The sequence below is a fragment of the Aedes aegypti genome, chromosome 1 (assembly GCF_002204515.2).
Source record: "Aedes aegypti strain LVP_AGWG chromosome 1, AaegL5.0 Primary Assembly, whole genome shotgun sequence".
In the NCBI taxonomy this organism is placed as follows: domain Eukaryota; kingdom Metazoa; phylum Arthropoda; class Insecta; order Diptera; family Culicidae; genus Aedes; species Aedes aegypti.
The window spans coordinates 234,024,083-234,039,193 of record NC_035107.1 but is presented as its reverse complement, the minus strand read 5'-3'; the positions used below and the strand labels follow the sequence as shown (position 1 = coordinate 234,039,193).

The window sequence follows — 15,111 nt, the reverse complement described above, 5'->3', positions numbered from 1 at the left end:
TGAAAAGACTTTCGACCATCTACTCATATAACCATAGAGGTTAAAGTACATGCGTAATATTTTGCACAGGAGAAATTTAATGTTGTAAATTTTCTCTAGTTTCAACACTCAAGTTTATTGATATATGAAACAAAAACTACTATTTTCAAAAATGTATATTGTGATTAATTATATGTAATTATATGTTCCCTAACATTTGAATCCTAAATTTTAGTAATATCGGCGTTATTAGCTGAAATATTTCATGTATCATATTTTTCTGTTTTGACCCAATCTCACCCCCTAGACCCATTGTCACCCCCATCGACGGTATCGATTCACTCGATGCAGAGTGATCCTAACATCGGTTCAAAAAATCGATTGATCGGACCTAAAAAGTTGATGTTCGGAACATCGATTCAAAATCGCCCATCGCTGAGGTTTTATCTAGTTAATTGATGTACAACCAAATAAATAAAAATAACAAAAAGAATACACTGAAAACACCTCTTCGTATTTTATCCAAAATCCAGTTCGTAAAACAAGATTTCGTACATATAACGCTATTTTCATTCATTGTACGAATTATTTGTACTTGACAGAATTTCGTGATTCTGTGACTTTACGAAATATTCGTAAGATGTACGATATACAATTCGTTGATGTGCGTTATCGTGTTGTTCGTATTACGAATTGTTTAGTATTACGAAACTGATCGTTTAATCTACAAAATCATTCGTTGTTTTCTGCAACGAAAGGTTTCGTAGACACATTATGTAAAATACAACATGACACGACCGCAGCCGAGGGAGGTAAGAAGAAGCGCGTTTAAATGTTCAGTCTGAATACGAAACAACGAATTTCCATTACGAAATGTTTAGTACATTCTGACAATAATTGTTTGTTTTGATTTCGAGCTAGAATCATATTACGAAGCTGGTTGCATACATATTACGAAACTGTTTCGTTGCAGAAAACAACGAATAATTTCGTAGTTCAAACGAACGATTTTGTAATATAAAACAATATATATATATTTTCAGTGTAGCAAGTTTGGTAAAATGTCAAGTTTAAGTTTTTATTTTGACGACTTTTTGGACAATTCCTTCTAGAAATCTATTGAGGAATCCAAGAATTGTTGGTCCAATCCGGACCTTTTGATATGGTCCAATAGGGACCTCTTGATTTTCAACGAGCACTTAGTCTATTCCAAGAACACCACCTCGTGAAACTCTTCTCTACTTGGTAGAAAATTACACAAGTTGTGATATTGATCGATTATGTCCTTGTTTCTGGTGTGGTTAAGAAAAAGTCTTCGAAACAATTTAAGAAATACGGTAGACCACCAAAAAATAAAGGAATCAATAAACCAAAAAATATTCTAAGCTGAAATGGCTTTTTGAATGTATTTTGTCAAAATAACTAAATGATCCTGTGCGGATTTTGGCTGCCAGCTTCGGGGATGGATTTGCTGCTTACCAAAAGCGTCTGCACTCGTTGATGGTCCGATGAGAAAGAGGACGACCGTTGCTAGCGATCGAACCTCGTTGTTGCTTGCCGAGTGTACGGGCGACCCATCGGCTATAATCGTGCTCAGAGGCCGATTGGTGTTCGGCTTAATGCTGCACGGCTAACATCCCTATTCGAGGGATATTACTACCACACATCCCCCTCCCACACAAAATTAAGACTTTTATTTATTGTATATCCCATAATAAACACTCAGATCCTGATGATCACAATCAGCCGCTGCTTACTGCGATGAGATCGCGCCCCTTTGATTTACACAAGGCGGCTGACAACTCAACTCGGCGGCTGCTTTAATATTTTTAGCCTGGATGCGAACCTTGTGTAAATCTTACGGGCGCGGTCTGGCGGGATCTGATCTGGCGCGTTACGACCGTCAACAAATGAGAATTTAAGATAAGCGCGATAATATTCAAATTCACTTTGATTAAAAAGTCATTTTACTTAACACGTGTACGTGAAGCATAAACTATATGATCGCTTAAGCCCTTTTCGAAAATTGCGCGAGAAATAATTCAAATTGAAATAGGCCTTTTCATGTGACAGATCCGTCTATGCATTTATTTACATCGGTGGAGGACCGGTGCTAACACGGGCCTGTCATTTTCATAGAAGAACTGTCAAAGTGCTTCCCGATCAGCTGATTTGAGACGTCATGTGAACAGGCCCATAATTCAGTCGACATGTCACAGGAGTTTTAGGTCGACATAAATTTCAGTTCAGTGCGTTTATTCGATATAACTGGTCTGCTCTCCTTCAGTCAGGATTTTACCCATTCTTCTGCATCAGTAGCTAGTCCTGGCCACCAGACACGCTCTCTTAAAATGCTTTTAAGCTTTGCAGCCATGGGATGTCCGTCATGGGCCAGATTCAAAGTTTTTGTTCGAAGCTTGCTCGGGACCACGGCGCAGCCATTTTTGATTAAAATCCCGTCGTCAAGCGATAGATCGGTTGCCACACTCTGGAATCTTCTAAGATCCTCAGGCCAGATGTTTGTCTCCAATGCATCGATCACATTCTGAAGGGTTGCGTCCAATGCTGTTTCTTTTTGTAGCTCCTTAACCGTCAAGAATCCTACAGCATTCGCCTCTAGAGTCGCTATCTCCCATGGGCTTTGATGGTCATCGAACGGTTCATCGTTGCCGATGTATAGTCGTGAGGGCGGATCGGCGATGTTGTCGCGACCCCGAATGTATTCCACGTCATACTTATACGGACTTAAACGGAGGGCCCAACCGTCAGCTCTCGTTAAAGCCCTCTTCGAGTTTTCCCGTGAACGTTTCAATATAAAGGCAACACCTTGTGCATCGGTCCGCAATGTGAAGTGCCGCCCTAGTAGGAAAAACGAGAAATGTTCCACCGCCCATACGGTAGCCAGGGCTTCACGCTGGTTCTGAGCGTATCGTTTCTCAGTATCCGTGAGGGCTTTTGACGCGAAACTAATAATGCGCGGTGACTTGTTTGGGCTTTCTTGAACCAGTACTGCTCCAAGAGCACTCGGTGAAGCGTCGGTGTACAAAATAGTCTTCTCATTGTCTGCGAAGTAGCCCAGAGTCGTCGCACATTTTGTAATTCGTTCTTTAATCGTATTGAATGCTGCAAGTTCTTCGGGCCCCCAGCTCCAATTTTTGGCAGTAGAAGCGGCCCAAAGGATGCTTGAAATATTGCCAAAATCCTTGATATTGTTAGTTTTTCCGTGTAATCAAGTGCGATATTTTCCCTGCGTCACAGAACTGACAGCCAATGACGGTTGCCAACAATGTAGAGAAGAAAAAAGAACGAATGATTCCATTTCCGTTTTGCTCATTCCTGTAACGCTATCAAACAATAAAGACGTGAAAAGTGTTTCTTTAACTTCCACTATTTCGCGAATCCGAAGTGTCCGTCGGTGTTCGGTCTTTGGAGTCCGCTGTGTAATCCGGGAAGTGTGTCCGAATCCGTGGCCCCGTCCCGGCCAACAGGTTATCGGCCCAGTTTGTGGAAGTGAACGCTGGAACATTGGTTTTAGAGCGTGGTTCGTTTTTTCGTTCTCGGCTCCCATTCGGCTGATCGGCGCGTGGTCGATGCGAAAGCAGCGGTGGCTGCACGGCGCGAGTGTAGTAGTGAAATTTTGCCTGCTAGTGTGTGCGGCAAGTTTGCGGTCGCCTATCGAGCGAGAGTCCAGTTGGAACGTTCGGTGTGTGAGAGCGGCAGCTGGCATTGAATCGGTATGAGAGGGATTGATACTACTGTCTGTTTCCATTGCCGCAAACCCAGACATTTCCGACGGGACTGCCGGCTGCTACAGCAGCAGCAGAAGAAGAGCGGAGAAGCAAGCAGTGGAAAGCAGGAAGGAATGAAAGCGAAGCAAATTGCCGAAAAGGAAAACCCTATGTGTTTCGGCATTGGTGGTGTTCGTCGGAAGGGCCGTTGGTATATGGACAGTGGATGTTCCAGCCACATGACCAACGACCGGTCATTTTTTGAGAAGCTCAACGATACGGTGAAAATCGAGGTTGTGTTGGCGAACGGCTCTACCACCAAATCCGCCGGCATCGGTGAAGGTTATGTGAAATGCCTTGGTGTTGACGGTAAGATGCAACGAATTTTGTTCACGGAAGTCCTGTATATCCCGGATCTGGACAGCGGTCTTCTCTCCGTCCGGAAGCTGACCCAGAAGGGGTTGGCAGTGCATTTTGGTGCGTCGAAGTGTGAAATCGTGGATCGTGAAGGCAAGGTTGCAGCTGTAGCAGATTTGTGCGGCAACCTGTTCGTCTTGCGGATGGCAGAAGAAGCAAAAGTGAGTAGTGAAAAGATGCATCTGCAGAACTGCCAGCACATCTGGCACCGGCGCTTTGGGCACCGAGACCCAATGGTGCTGGAGCGCATCAAAGCCGAAAGTCTCGGCAAAGATTTCGTCGTGCAGGACTGCGGATTAAGGCTAGTATGGGAACACTGCCTTCAAGGTAAGCTGCACAGAGAATCCTTTCCAAAAGCGACACGAAATAGAGCCAAACGAGTATTGGACTTAGTCCACACAGACGTATGTGGGCCGGTAGAGAACGTCACTCCAGGGGGCTGCCGGTATCTGATGACCCTAATAGACGATTTTAGTCGGTATACGGTAGTCTGCCTGTTGAGACAGAAGTCCGATGCAGCACGTTGCATCAAACGCTATGTGGCTCATGTGAAGAATCGTTTCGGCAGAGCGCCATGCGTCATACGTTCTGACGGGGGTGGGGAATACGCTAACCAAGAGTTGAAGGAGTTTTACGAGCAGGAAGGGATTCAAGCCCAGTTCACGACTGCGTACTCACCCCAGCAAAATGGCGTGGCCGAGCGGAAAAACCGCACCCTGCAGGAGATGGCCACCAGCATGCTCCTGGACGCTGGTCTTCCAAAAAAGTACTGGGGCGAAGCAATCATGACTGCTTCGTACCTTCAGAATAGATTGCCCTCGCATTCAGTTGATACGACACCTTACGAAAAGTGGTTTGGGGAGAAACCTTCGCTGAAGCACCTTCGTGTTTTCGGTAGTGTCGCTTATGTTCACATACCCGATGTGAAGCGAGCGAAACTTGACAGTAAGGCGCAAAAGTTAGTATTTGTGGGTTACTGCGACGATCGAAAAGGTTACAGGTTCCTGGATCCATCAACCGACAGGATCACAATGAGCAGAGATGCTCGATTCATAGAACTGAAGAACGGGTCACTGATGCGAGAGGAAGAGGTGTTGATTGATGCTGCGCCGAAGAAGAATGATGCTGAAGTTCAGGAGGAGTCTTCCGGGGTGCAACAGCCGGCTGGAAAGCCGCAGAGTAGCAGGACACATCGCAAGCCGGCGAGTGAACGACAGCGGCAGATTCAGGAGGAGTCTGGTGAGTCGGAAGATGAACTTTTCGACTGTGAAGACAACGAAGAAGGAGCTAACGGCCCCATCATGGAACAGCGGCCGATGCGAAGTACGCGAGGCGTTCTTCCGCGGCGGCTCAAGGATTATGAAGTTGACGTTGCTATGTTTGCACAGCTCGATCCAACTAGCTACGAGGAGGCGATGGGAAGCGCGGAGCAGTCGTTGTGGCAAGTTGCCATGAAGGATGAATACGAGTAGTTGATGAAGAATAAAACTTGGTCGCTGGTGGAGTTGCCTGCGGGGCGATCGCCTGTTCGATGCAAATGGGTATATAAGCGGAAGGAAGACGCCGAGGGTAACGTAGCTCGGTTCAAAGCCCGTCTAGTAGCCCAAGGGTTCTCGCAACGATATGGCGTCGATTACGATGCCGTATTTGCACCGGTGGCTACTCAGGCGACATTGAGGACTCTTTTAACGATTGCTGGACAGAAGCGGATGACTGTGCGTCACGTCGACGTGAAGTGTGCGTATCTGCACGGAAAGTTGGAAGAGGAGATATTTATGCAACAACCCAAAGGTTTTGGGGTCCGCGGTAGTGAGAAGTTAGTCTGCAAGTTACACCGCAGCTTGTATGGCCTTAAGCAGGCGGCCAAAGTTTGGCATGATACGATCGACAAGATTTTGACGAATATGGGATTCATCCAGGCGCAGGCTGATCCTTGCCTGTACACGAAGTCTTCGTCGCGAGGCGAGGACATCTTTCTGCTAATATACGTGGATGATATGATCATTGCGAGCACCAGCGAAGCGGAAATCATCAAGATTGAACGGGAACTGCAGAGGAAGATCAAGCTTTCATCGCTTGGAGCGGTGAACCAGTTTTTGGGAATTCGTGTAATGAAGGACAAAAATGGATACTTTGCTCTGGATCAGGAAACGTTCATTCGGAAGATTGCAGGGAGATTCGGCCTTGCAAACGCGAAAGGATCGAAGATGCCTTTGGATCCCGGGTACTACAAGTGTCGTGTGGGAAGCAAGAAGTTATTGGATAACCAGGAATACCACAGCTTGGTTGGCGCACTTTTATATGTGGCAGTGAACACGCGTCCTGACGTGGCCGCGAGCGTCTCAATTTTGAGCAGAAGTGTTAGTGAGCCAAACGAGGTTGACTGGATGGAGCTTAAGAGAGTGGTAAGATACTTGCTGAAAACGAGTGATTATAAGTTGGTTTTGAAGTCCGACCGGAAGACACCGTTGGAGTTATGTGGTTTCAACGATGCTGACTGGAGTAGTGATGTCACCGACCGGAAATCGAACACCGGATACCTCTTCAGATTAGGTGAGGCTACAATATCATGGGCTAGCCGAAAGCAAACGAGTGTCTCCCTTTCAAGTATGGAGGCGGAGTACACGGTCCTCTCGGAAGCGTGTAAGGAGTTGATCTGGATTCGCCGTCTCTTGGAGGATATGAACTGCAAGCAAGAAGGACCGACGGTGATGTTTGAAGAAAACGTAAGCTGTATTAACTTCGTGGAAGTGCAACGTCAATCACGAAGGTCGAAACACATTGATACCCGAATGCACTTCACTCGGGAGCTTGTGGAGAACGGGACAGCTATGCTGAAGTACTGTGCATCGGAAAATATGACAGCGGATTTACTGACAAAGCCCGTTGGAAGCATTAAGCAGATGAAGTTTTCAGCAGCGATGGGCCTAGTTAGTAAAAATAGTGAGATGGGATATGCGCAGTGAAATAATCGAGGAGGAGTGTTAGTTTTTCCGTGCAATCAAGTGCGATATTTTCCCTGCGTCACAGAACTGACAGCCAATGACGGTTGCCAACAATGTAGAGAAGAAAAAAGAACGAATGATTCCATTTCCGTTTTGCTCATTCCTGTAACGCTATCAAACAATAAAGACGTGAAAAGTGTTTCTTTAACTTCCACTATTTCGCGAATCCGAAGTGTCCGTCGGTGTTCGGTCTTTGGAGTCCGCTGTGTAATCCGAGAAGTGTGTCCGAATCCGTGGCCCCGTCCCGGCCAACAGATATAAGGACTGACAAACGATGCCAAGCCCAAAAAACTTTTTAGTTCGGATACTTTAGCTGGAGGTCTGAAACGTCGGATCGCTTTCACCTTAGCTTCTTCTACGTGGAACCCCTGCTCATCCAAGCCATGTCCCAAAAATACGATGAAGTCTTTATCAAATTCGCATTTGTCCTTGTTTAGTGATAGATTGTTTGCCAGAAGTTTTCTAAGAACATGAGCAGTTGTTGCTCTAAGCTTTTCCAGTGTGTCAGCGAATATTAAGATATCATCAATATAGATTATGATGTTCTCGACTTCTTCTAGTAAACGGCACATCTCCCTCTGAAAAATCTCAGGTGCACAGTTCACCCCGAACATTAAGCGTGTAAATCGATACATGCCATTTTCAGATAGGAATGTAGTCAGGTCACGCGATTCCTTACAAAGCTCGAGATGATAGTAAGCATTACTGAGATCTAACTTCGTGAAGAATTTAGCTCCATGAAGTTTAACCTTCATCTCGTCGATTAAGGGCATACGGAAGTACTCCCTTTTGATGGCTTTGTTCGGGGCACGCATATTGACGACCAGTCTAAAATCATTTTTGCCTTTGGGCACTGCCGACATACCGCTTATCCACTCGGGCGCTTTCGTGACACGCTCTATGATACCTCGAGCTTCCATATCTTCGAGGCGTTCTCTGGCCGCTTCACGAAATGCCGCTAGAACGTTGTAGTAAGCGTTTTTCTCGGGAGGGATTGATGTGTTCACACTGAACCTTACTTTTACGTTTGGTACCTTTGGAAAAATTCCAGGGGTAGCAGATGGACCACAACTGTTCACAGCGAGGCCCACTTTCAACAGTTTCATTTCAATTGCCGTTTGTCGCCCGAGTAAGGACCGGCGCCCTTCATCAACAACGAGAAATTCTGCTGTTACGATGGGTTTAGTTGCATCAACTACTTCAACCATCGCCCGGAAAGCACAACGCACCACCATTGGAGTCTCAGATGCATATGCTCGGAGCTCCTTCATTTCGATTGGATCTATCGGTTCCAATTTGGCCATTCCCGTACGAAGTTCTGTTTCTAAGGATGCCCAGTCATACCCACCTACGATGTTGACGTCAGCACCTGAGTCAACAAGGAATTCGTACGGTGCAGATGACCCAAGACGACAGCGCACAATTGCATCGCTCATGGGTACAACTGAATTTATTTGCTAAAACGAAGATAGAACAAACGGAGAAAATCATGGAAAAACTTGTCATAAAGTGTCAGACTATATCATGATAAAAAGATATTGAATAGAGATAAGCCATTACTTCAAAGGTTAACTTTATTAGCCTCTCAACGAGAAATTTACATGAAATTTATACTTGCTCGTCATTCGAATCCTGTGCCCAATTAGGTGAATGGCGCTTGAGAGGAATGTTTCGAGGTTCCTGGATGTTGTTAACGCCGGTATTACGGGTTGCTCCGCGGCAAGTTAGTGCGAAGTGTCCGACTTGACCACATGTATTGCAGCGTTTGTCCAGAGCAGGGCACACATTTCTTTTGTGGTACAGGTATCCACATCGCCAGCAGCGGTTGCGCTGACCTTTTCGATGGTCCTGCGATGGTGCATGCGAACTTGTCCTCTCGTATTTTCTTTTCTGTTCAACCTTTCGCTGTTTATTGAAAGATCTTCTGTCCCGTCCACGGTCTCGGCTATGTTCCCGTTTGCGGTTTACTGCAAGGACTTCCGGCGCATGACTCTCCACACGTTGCTGGCCGGCTTCGTATGCTTCAACTCTGGTGGTGGCTTGCACGATGATGCTTGCGTTATGTCCGTAGGTTCTTGCAGTATTCGCTAGCTCCTTGTTCTGCATCCCCTTGAGCAGCTGAGCAAGAACGAAACGGACTTCTTCATTAGGGGTGTAGCCGCACAAACGAGCCTGTTTCGTGAGATTTGCATGGAAAGTGACGATCGACTCTCCTTTCGCTTGACGCATTGCCAATAACGCTTCGTGTTCCGCTGCCGGGTCGGTCATTGACCTGAAATAGTTGTTCACATCTGTGACGAAGGTTGCATAGCATCTTGGGTCCCGATAGTTCGGCTGCAAGTTAGCCGCGCTGATTATATCTTGTAAGGTCTTTCCAAGCGACAGATATAATAACTTGGCACGGTCCGCAGGCCCGGTGAACGTAGAAAGAGATACAGCGATTTCAAAATTCTCGATGAAGTTTTTTAGTATTCTCAAAGCTTGTTGTACGGGATTTCCTTTGGAAACTTGGGAATGAGGTCCCAACGAATATTGCATCCCCGTTCTGCAGGACCAGCTTGAAGGGCATGTTCAAGATCTTGCTTTTCCTTCACGTTGTCCGTATCAAGAATCGGATCAGTTTCAGGCAGATGTTTTCCCCCTGAATTTTCCCCCGGTTCTCCTAAACGTCGTGGACTTCCATTTTCAAATTCGCTTTCTACCCAGCTTGGACCGTCCATTTCCACGGTTTCGTGAGCAGCCACTTCTAAGTCGTCCGCGCAAATTGAATTTCTCTCACTGTCGTCCGTGCCATCGTCGGCAGGAGGAGCCAAGACGTATTTGCCACCACTGAACATGTTTTGTAATCTATCAAAAAATGAAAGACAGTGGAATTCATCGATTAACACACATTTTCGAACAAGTTATTCCATAGTTTTGGGAAAGTCTGTGGGTTCTTTTGCTAGATACAGTCATCATTTTTTTGTTTGTTTTTGTTTTGAAGCTACCATGGAAAGAAAAAACAATTTCTTCCGCTTCTCCAGCATTCTTCTAGAACGCCTTGCAAGCTTCCCCTGCAAACCAGAACAATCACATTTTCTTGAATGCATTTTTGAAGCTACCATGGAAAGAAAAAAAGTCAGTCTCTTCCGCTTCTCCGGTATTCTTCTAGAACACCTTGTGATATTTTCTTTCTCACAAACAAATAAAATCATCATTTTTCAGACAGACGCACATTGAAGCAACCGTGGAGAAACATACCAGTTTCCTCCGCTTCTATGGTGTTCTTCTAGGACACCGTGTGACATTTTCTTTGTCACAAACGAATACAGTCATTATTCTCAATGCGCATCTCGAAGCAACCGTGGAAGAAACAAAAAAAAGTTTCATCCGCTCCTCCGGTATTCTTCTAGAACACCTTGCGGCCTTTTGGCCGCAAACCAATAACGCCAAACACAACCATGCAATCTCTTAGATTTCTTTGCACTTTTATCGGTGTAATCCGTTCACAAATTGTCCTGTTTCCAAGGGTTAAAAAACCGGTTTTCTTCTGGAAAATACCAGGAAACAATCTCTAATCCAAGAATATTCTGGCAGGAATCGCCAATGTGCGGATTTTGGCTGCCAGCTTCGGGGATGGATTTGCTACTTACCAAAAGCGTCTGCACTCGTTGATGGTCCGATGAGAAAGAGGACGACCGTTGCTAGCGATCGAACCTCGTTGTTGCTTGCCGAGTGTACGGGCGACCCATCGGCTATAATCGTGCTCAGAGGCCGATTGGTGTTCGGCTTAATGCTGCACGGCTAACATCCCTATTCGAGGGATATTACTACCACACAGATCCAAAATAAAAGAAATGTGATCTTTATCTTGATATCTCCCATACATGATGGTCCGTTCAAAATCGAGTTGACTGTATTTAATTTTGAACTAATTTCGGATTTCACCCTCGTTTTTTTTAAAGAAATTCACATTTTACTTTAGCTAGTTCTGAATCGAATTAAATTGATTTTTTTATAGCTTGAGCTTACAGAAAAAGTTCAATAAGCTTTGATATCAATCAATTCTGAGTTTTATTTTATAATTGCCATTGGAGAAACGATAAAACTTGGAACAGGGTTGGTTCAAATCGGACCTTCTGGAGAATTTTGTTCAAACATGTATGATCATGTCCTGATAAGAGATATCACAAAACTCTCTAAGAGAAAAGTGTGCGCGCTGAATCTGGCTGTTAGGCAAATGTAAAACCTTTCATGCCGTTCATTATGCTGAAAAGATATGGCCAAAAAAAAATGTTACTATGTACGAATTACATGTACCATGCACCATGCACTACTTCAAATAGAAATTCTTATGAAATTCTGAGCTGTAGAAATCTGTAGGACTATTAACTATAATAGCTATTTCACAAAAAAAAAACCTAACGAATTCTCCAAAAAAAAAGTCATAAGAAATCCCAGAAGTTCGTCGAAAACCCCAGAAAAACTTTTGAAATCCTGAAAATTAGGGATATTGTGCCAGGAATACCTAGGTTGTCGCAATCACTTTTTAAAACGATTGAAGAAACCTTTATCAACCTTAAGAAAACTTTAATAATCCTAAAAAACTACAAAACATCACGCTACGTAACGTCATCTATTGCTTTGCTAGTTGCTGCCGAAAGTTTCCAGGAAACTGGTCACGATCAAGCCTTCCCGGGATGAACGCCAAGCCATATTACGGGCAACGGTCGCACGAGCCGAATTGGCCACCGCTGGTGGGATACTACTGCCAAGCGACTCCAGTAGATGTTCCAACTGTGAAATGAGATTAATGATTTTTTGTTAATAGTATTAACATATGCTTTTCAAATCCCATTATTGTCTTACCCTTTCAAGTTCTTCCTCGTTGTTGGTTCTAGAAGCAATGCTCGCTACCAAGCTGTTGAGCGTACCCTGACCCATATGACTGAAAGGAAAATATGTTTTATCATGACATCCAGCAAACTATCCCCGCTCTAAACAAACTTACAGCAAAACGTAATCGTATAGATCGACAAGGAAATCAATCATCACGTCCACCCCTTCGCGACTGCCTGCGATAACCGCATTCAAGACCCGTCTACGTTCGGCTGGAGTGTAGTTGACTTGGATTTCACCTCCCACTGCGGTGTAAAGGTATGCCCTCAGTTCGATCCGATCGTCCGAGCAGCCCAGAGAATCGATAAGCAACGTCCGCAGAGCTTGATTATCGGATGTTTTCAATACGTCGTACAGATATACGAATTCGCGCTCCGTTGATCCACGCAACCCGAAGCAGTACGTGACAGCACTGATGTCCGGGTGAACCAGTCCGCTCTGGTCCACGGTTTCGCTCAACAGAGTTTGGGTACGGTTGACGCAGTCATCGAATTCCAACCTGCAGGCCCACGTGGACACGGTTTGCTTCAAGAACTTGTGAAGATTGGTTTCATCATCGCTGACTGAGTCGATTGAGAGTGTTCCGTAGACTCGTTCCAGCAAGCTGTGTACGAAGTGCTGGAAGTGCTCGTAGTGCTCCGTTCCGCGAAGTCGGTTGTAGAAGTAGCTAATGATGGGGCTTGCTGCGGTCCACGACGGATATTCCAATTCGTTCTGCAAATAGACCATCAAATCCAGGAAGACTTCCATATCAAGGCGGTTAGCTCGGGCCAAGTGGAAGGCATCATCTAGAAGTTGGGCTCGGTTGTACCGATGGACACTGACCCAGTTGGCAATCAAAGCGTCGATGATTAGGTACCAGTTTTGGACGTCGTAGTTTACGCGATAGAATCCCGTTTGCAGCTTGTTTACGATAATCCAACTATCGTCGGGAACGTTAGTTGAAAAGCGAACAGCTCGTTCAGTTAACCAATCCCAATTCAGGGATTCAAAATCAGCGAATGATTGATTGACAACGTTGTACGGAACAATCCACTGAGTAGGGTCATTGTTCACCACTTTGTTGTTGAAAAACCGATCTTGAGAGAGGATAATTTCATTTGTGCGATAATTTCTTCGGACTTCCAGCACCGGGTACCCAGCCTGCTCGGTCCAGCTTTCGACGAAGTCACGCATTGAAATACCATCTGGCAAAATATCCATGTCCTTGGAGGCTTCTTCCATTGCGGCGATCAAATCATCTGGATTAACAGCTTCAAGTTCATTGTCTGACAAGTAAACGCTGCTCATAAGACGCCATACTTCATCTCCAAGTACACCACGGAACATGTTCAAAACGGCACCAGCTTTCGAATACGCTATACTATCAAACAGATCCCAAATGGCATAAAATGTTGCACCATTACTGAAACTCATGGGTCGGGTTCCCTCGCGAGAATCAGCATCTAGTGCCCACTGGGTAACATCCAGGGTGAACAGCTCGAAGTACTCCATTTCAGGTGAAGCCAGATGGGCGCCGTAGTATTCGTAAAGAGTAGCGAATCCCTCGTTGAGCCATAGGTAGCTCCACCACTCGTTGGTAATAATATTTCCGAACCACTGGTGAATGTATTCGTGAGCGATAATGGTATCAATCCACGTGCGGGTGCGATAAGTGGTTACGGCAGGATCGAACAGTAGCAGTGATTCTCTATACTTGCAGAGACCCCAGTTCTCCATCGCTCCGGCGTCAAAGTCTGGGATAGCTGCTTGATCCAACTTGCTCATATGTCTAGTATACGGGACACCTAGGTAATCATCCATGGCTTGTAGAGTTTTTAGTCCTGAAGACAATGCGAATTCTGTTTGATTGATCGCGTTTGGACGGGCGAATACTCGTTGATTGCCCTGTGATATATATTTGAAGTCAGACACGAGGAAAGCGAGAAGATATGGTGACATCCGAGGGGTTTGCTCAAATTTGGTCAGGACGTAGCCTTGATAACCATCTTCTTCGTATTCTTCGATATCCAGGACGGGAGTGTTTGAAACGGCACTGTATTCTCCATGATGAACGATTTGCAAATTGAAAGTTGCCTTCAACGCCGGTTCATCGAAACATGGGAAGGCCGTTCGAGCACTGATAGCTTGAAATTGAGTTGCGATAAGATGTCTTCGCACTCTATTCTCGTTCATATATGTGGAAACGTAGATACCATCGTCGTCAGTCCTAAGCTCAGCGGAATACTCCACATAGAGCACGTACGACTCTTCGGGAACTAGAATTCGTTGTGATGAGAAGATTATGAACTCCCTGTCTCGATTAATGGTATATCTGGGCCTATCAAGGAGTACACGATCAGCCTCGAGACCATCTCCAGTTAACATGTAAAGTTCTGCGTTAATCAAATCAAGCCCTCGACTATGTACGTAAACTGTACGTACCGGATTTGTCACTTTGAAGTACAAATCCGTCTGGCCGTCGAACGTCAAATTGCCCTCGTGAATTCCGGTACGAAGCCATATTCCGTAGTGGAATGGAACGATATACCTGGGTATCCTGAAAGGGGCTTCAATCGGATTTCTTACGTTGGCATCCTGGCGTTGGTATGCTTCAAACTTTTCGTCAGTACTGATCAAATCCGGCAAACTGTATCCATCTCGGGCCCTAGGATGGCTGTACCATCCGTATGTTGCGGAAATGGCACAGAAGAGTATTAGAATATTCCAAGGTGTCATCGCGAAGCGAGAACCCAAACTGAGCTAAGCCGTCCAAAAACGGGGTTAGATAATACCTTTTCATCCGCCTGATAAGCTCATGGGAAAATTGCCAATCGGCATAAAACCTAATCTAATCGAAAGACAGACGGTGACGGTTGGACCGAGACTTGATTAAGCAGCAAGTAATCAGCAATTATCGAGCCGCTTAAATTGCAAACGTACAACCGCATTTTTATAGCTCTGATCCCACTTGACATTCATAGCCGGTCATAATTGGTGTTGAATGATTCAAAAATAAACGAAATTCGCTTTTTCGATACCCGGCATTCCTCCGACGGTTCGCGCTTTATTTATACAAGTGACACTCGATCAACAATAATCAGTTGCGAAATGCTTCCACGCCA

At 45.2% G+C, this 15,111-nt stretch overlaps 1 protein-coding gene across 1 annotated transcript; it reads right to left on the bottom strand.

Moving 5' to 3' along the window:
* Window positions 1-11,681: 11,681 nt before the first annotated feature.
* On the bottom strand, window positions 11,682-14,760 carry LOC5571520 (aminopeptidase N). The gene is made up of 3 exons (XM_001659716.2): window positions 12,120-14,760; window positions 11,978-12,056; window positions 11,682-11,905 (listed from the first exon to the last, which is right to left on the bottom strand). The coding sequence occupies exons 1-3, from the start codon at window positions 14,723-14,725 to the stop codon at window positions 11,756-11,758; spliced, it is 2,835 nt and encodes a 944-aa protein (XP_001659766.2). The 5' UTR covers window positions 14,726-14,760; the 3' UTR covers window positions 11,682-11,755.
* Window positions 14,761-15,111: the final 351 nt, after the last annotated feature.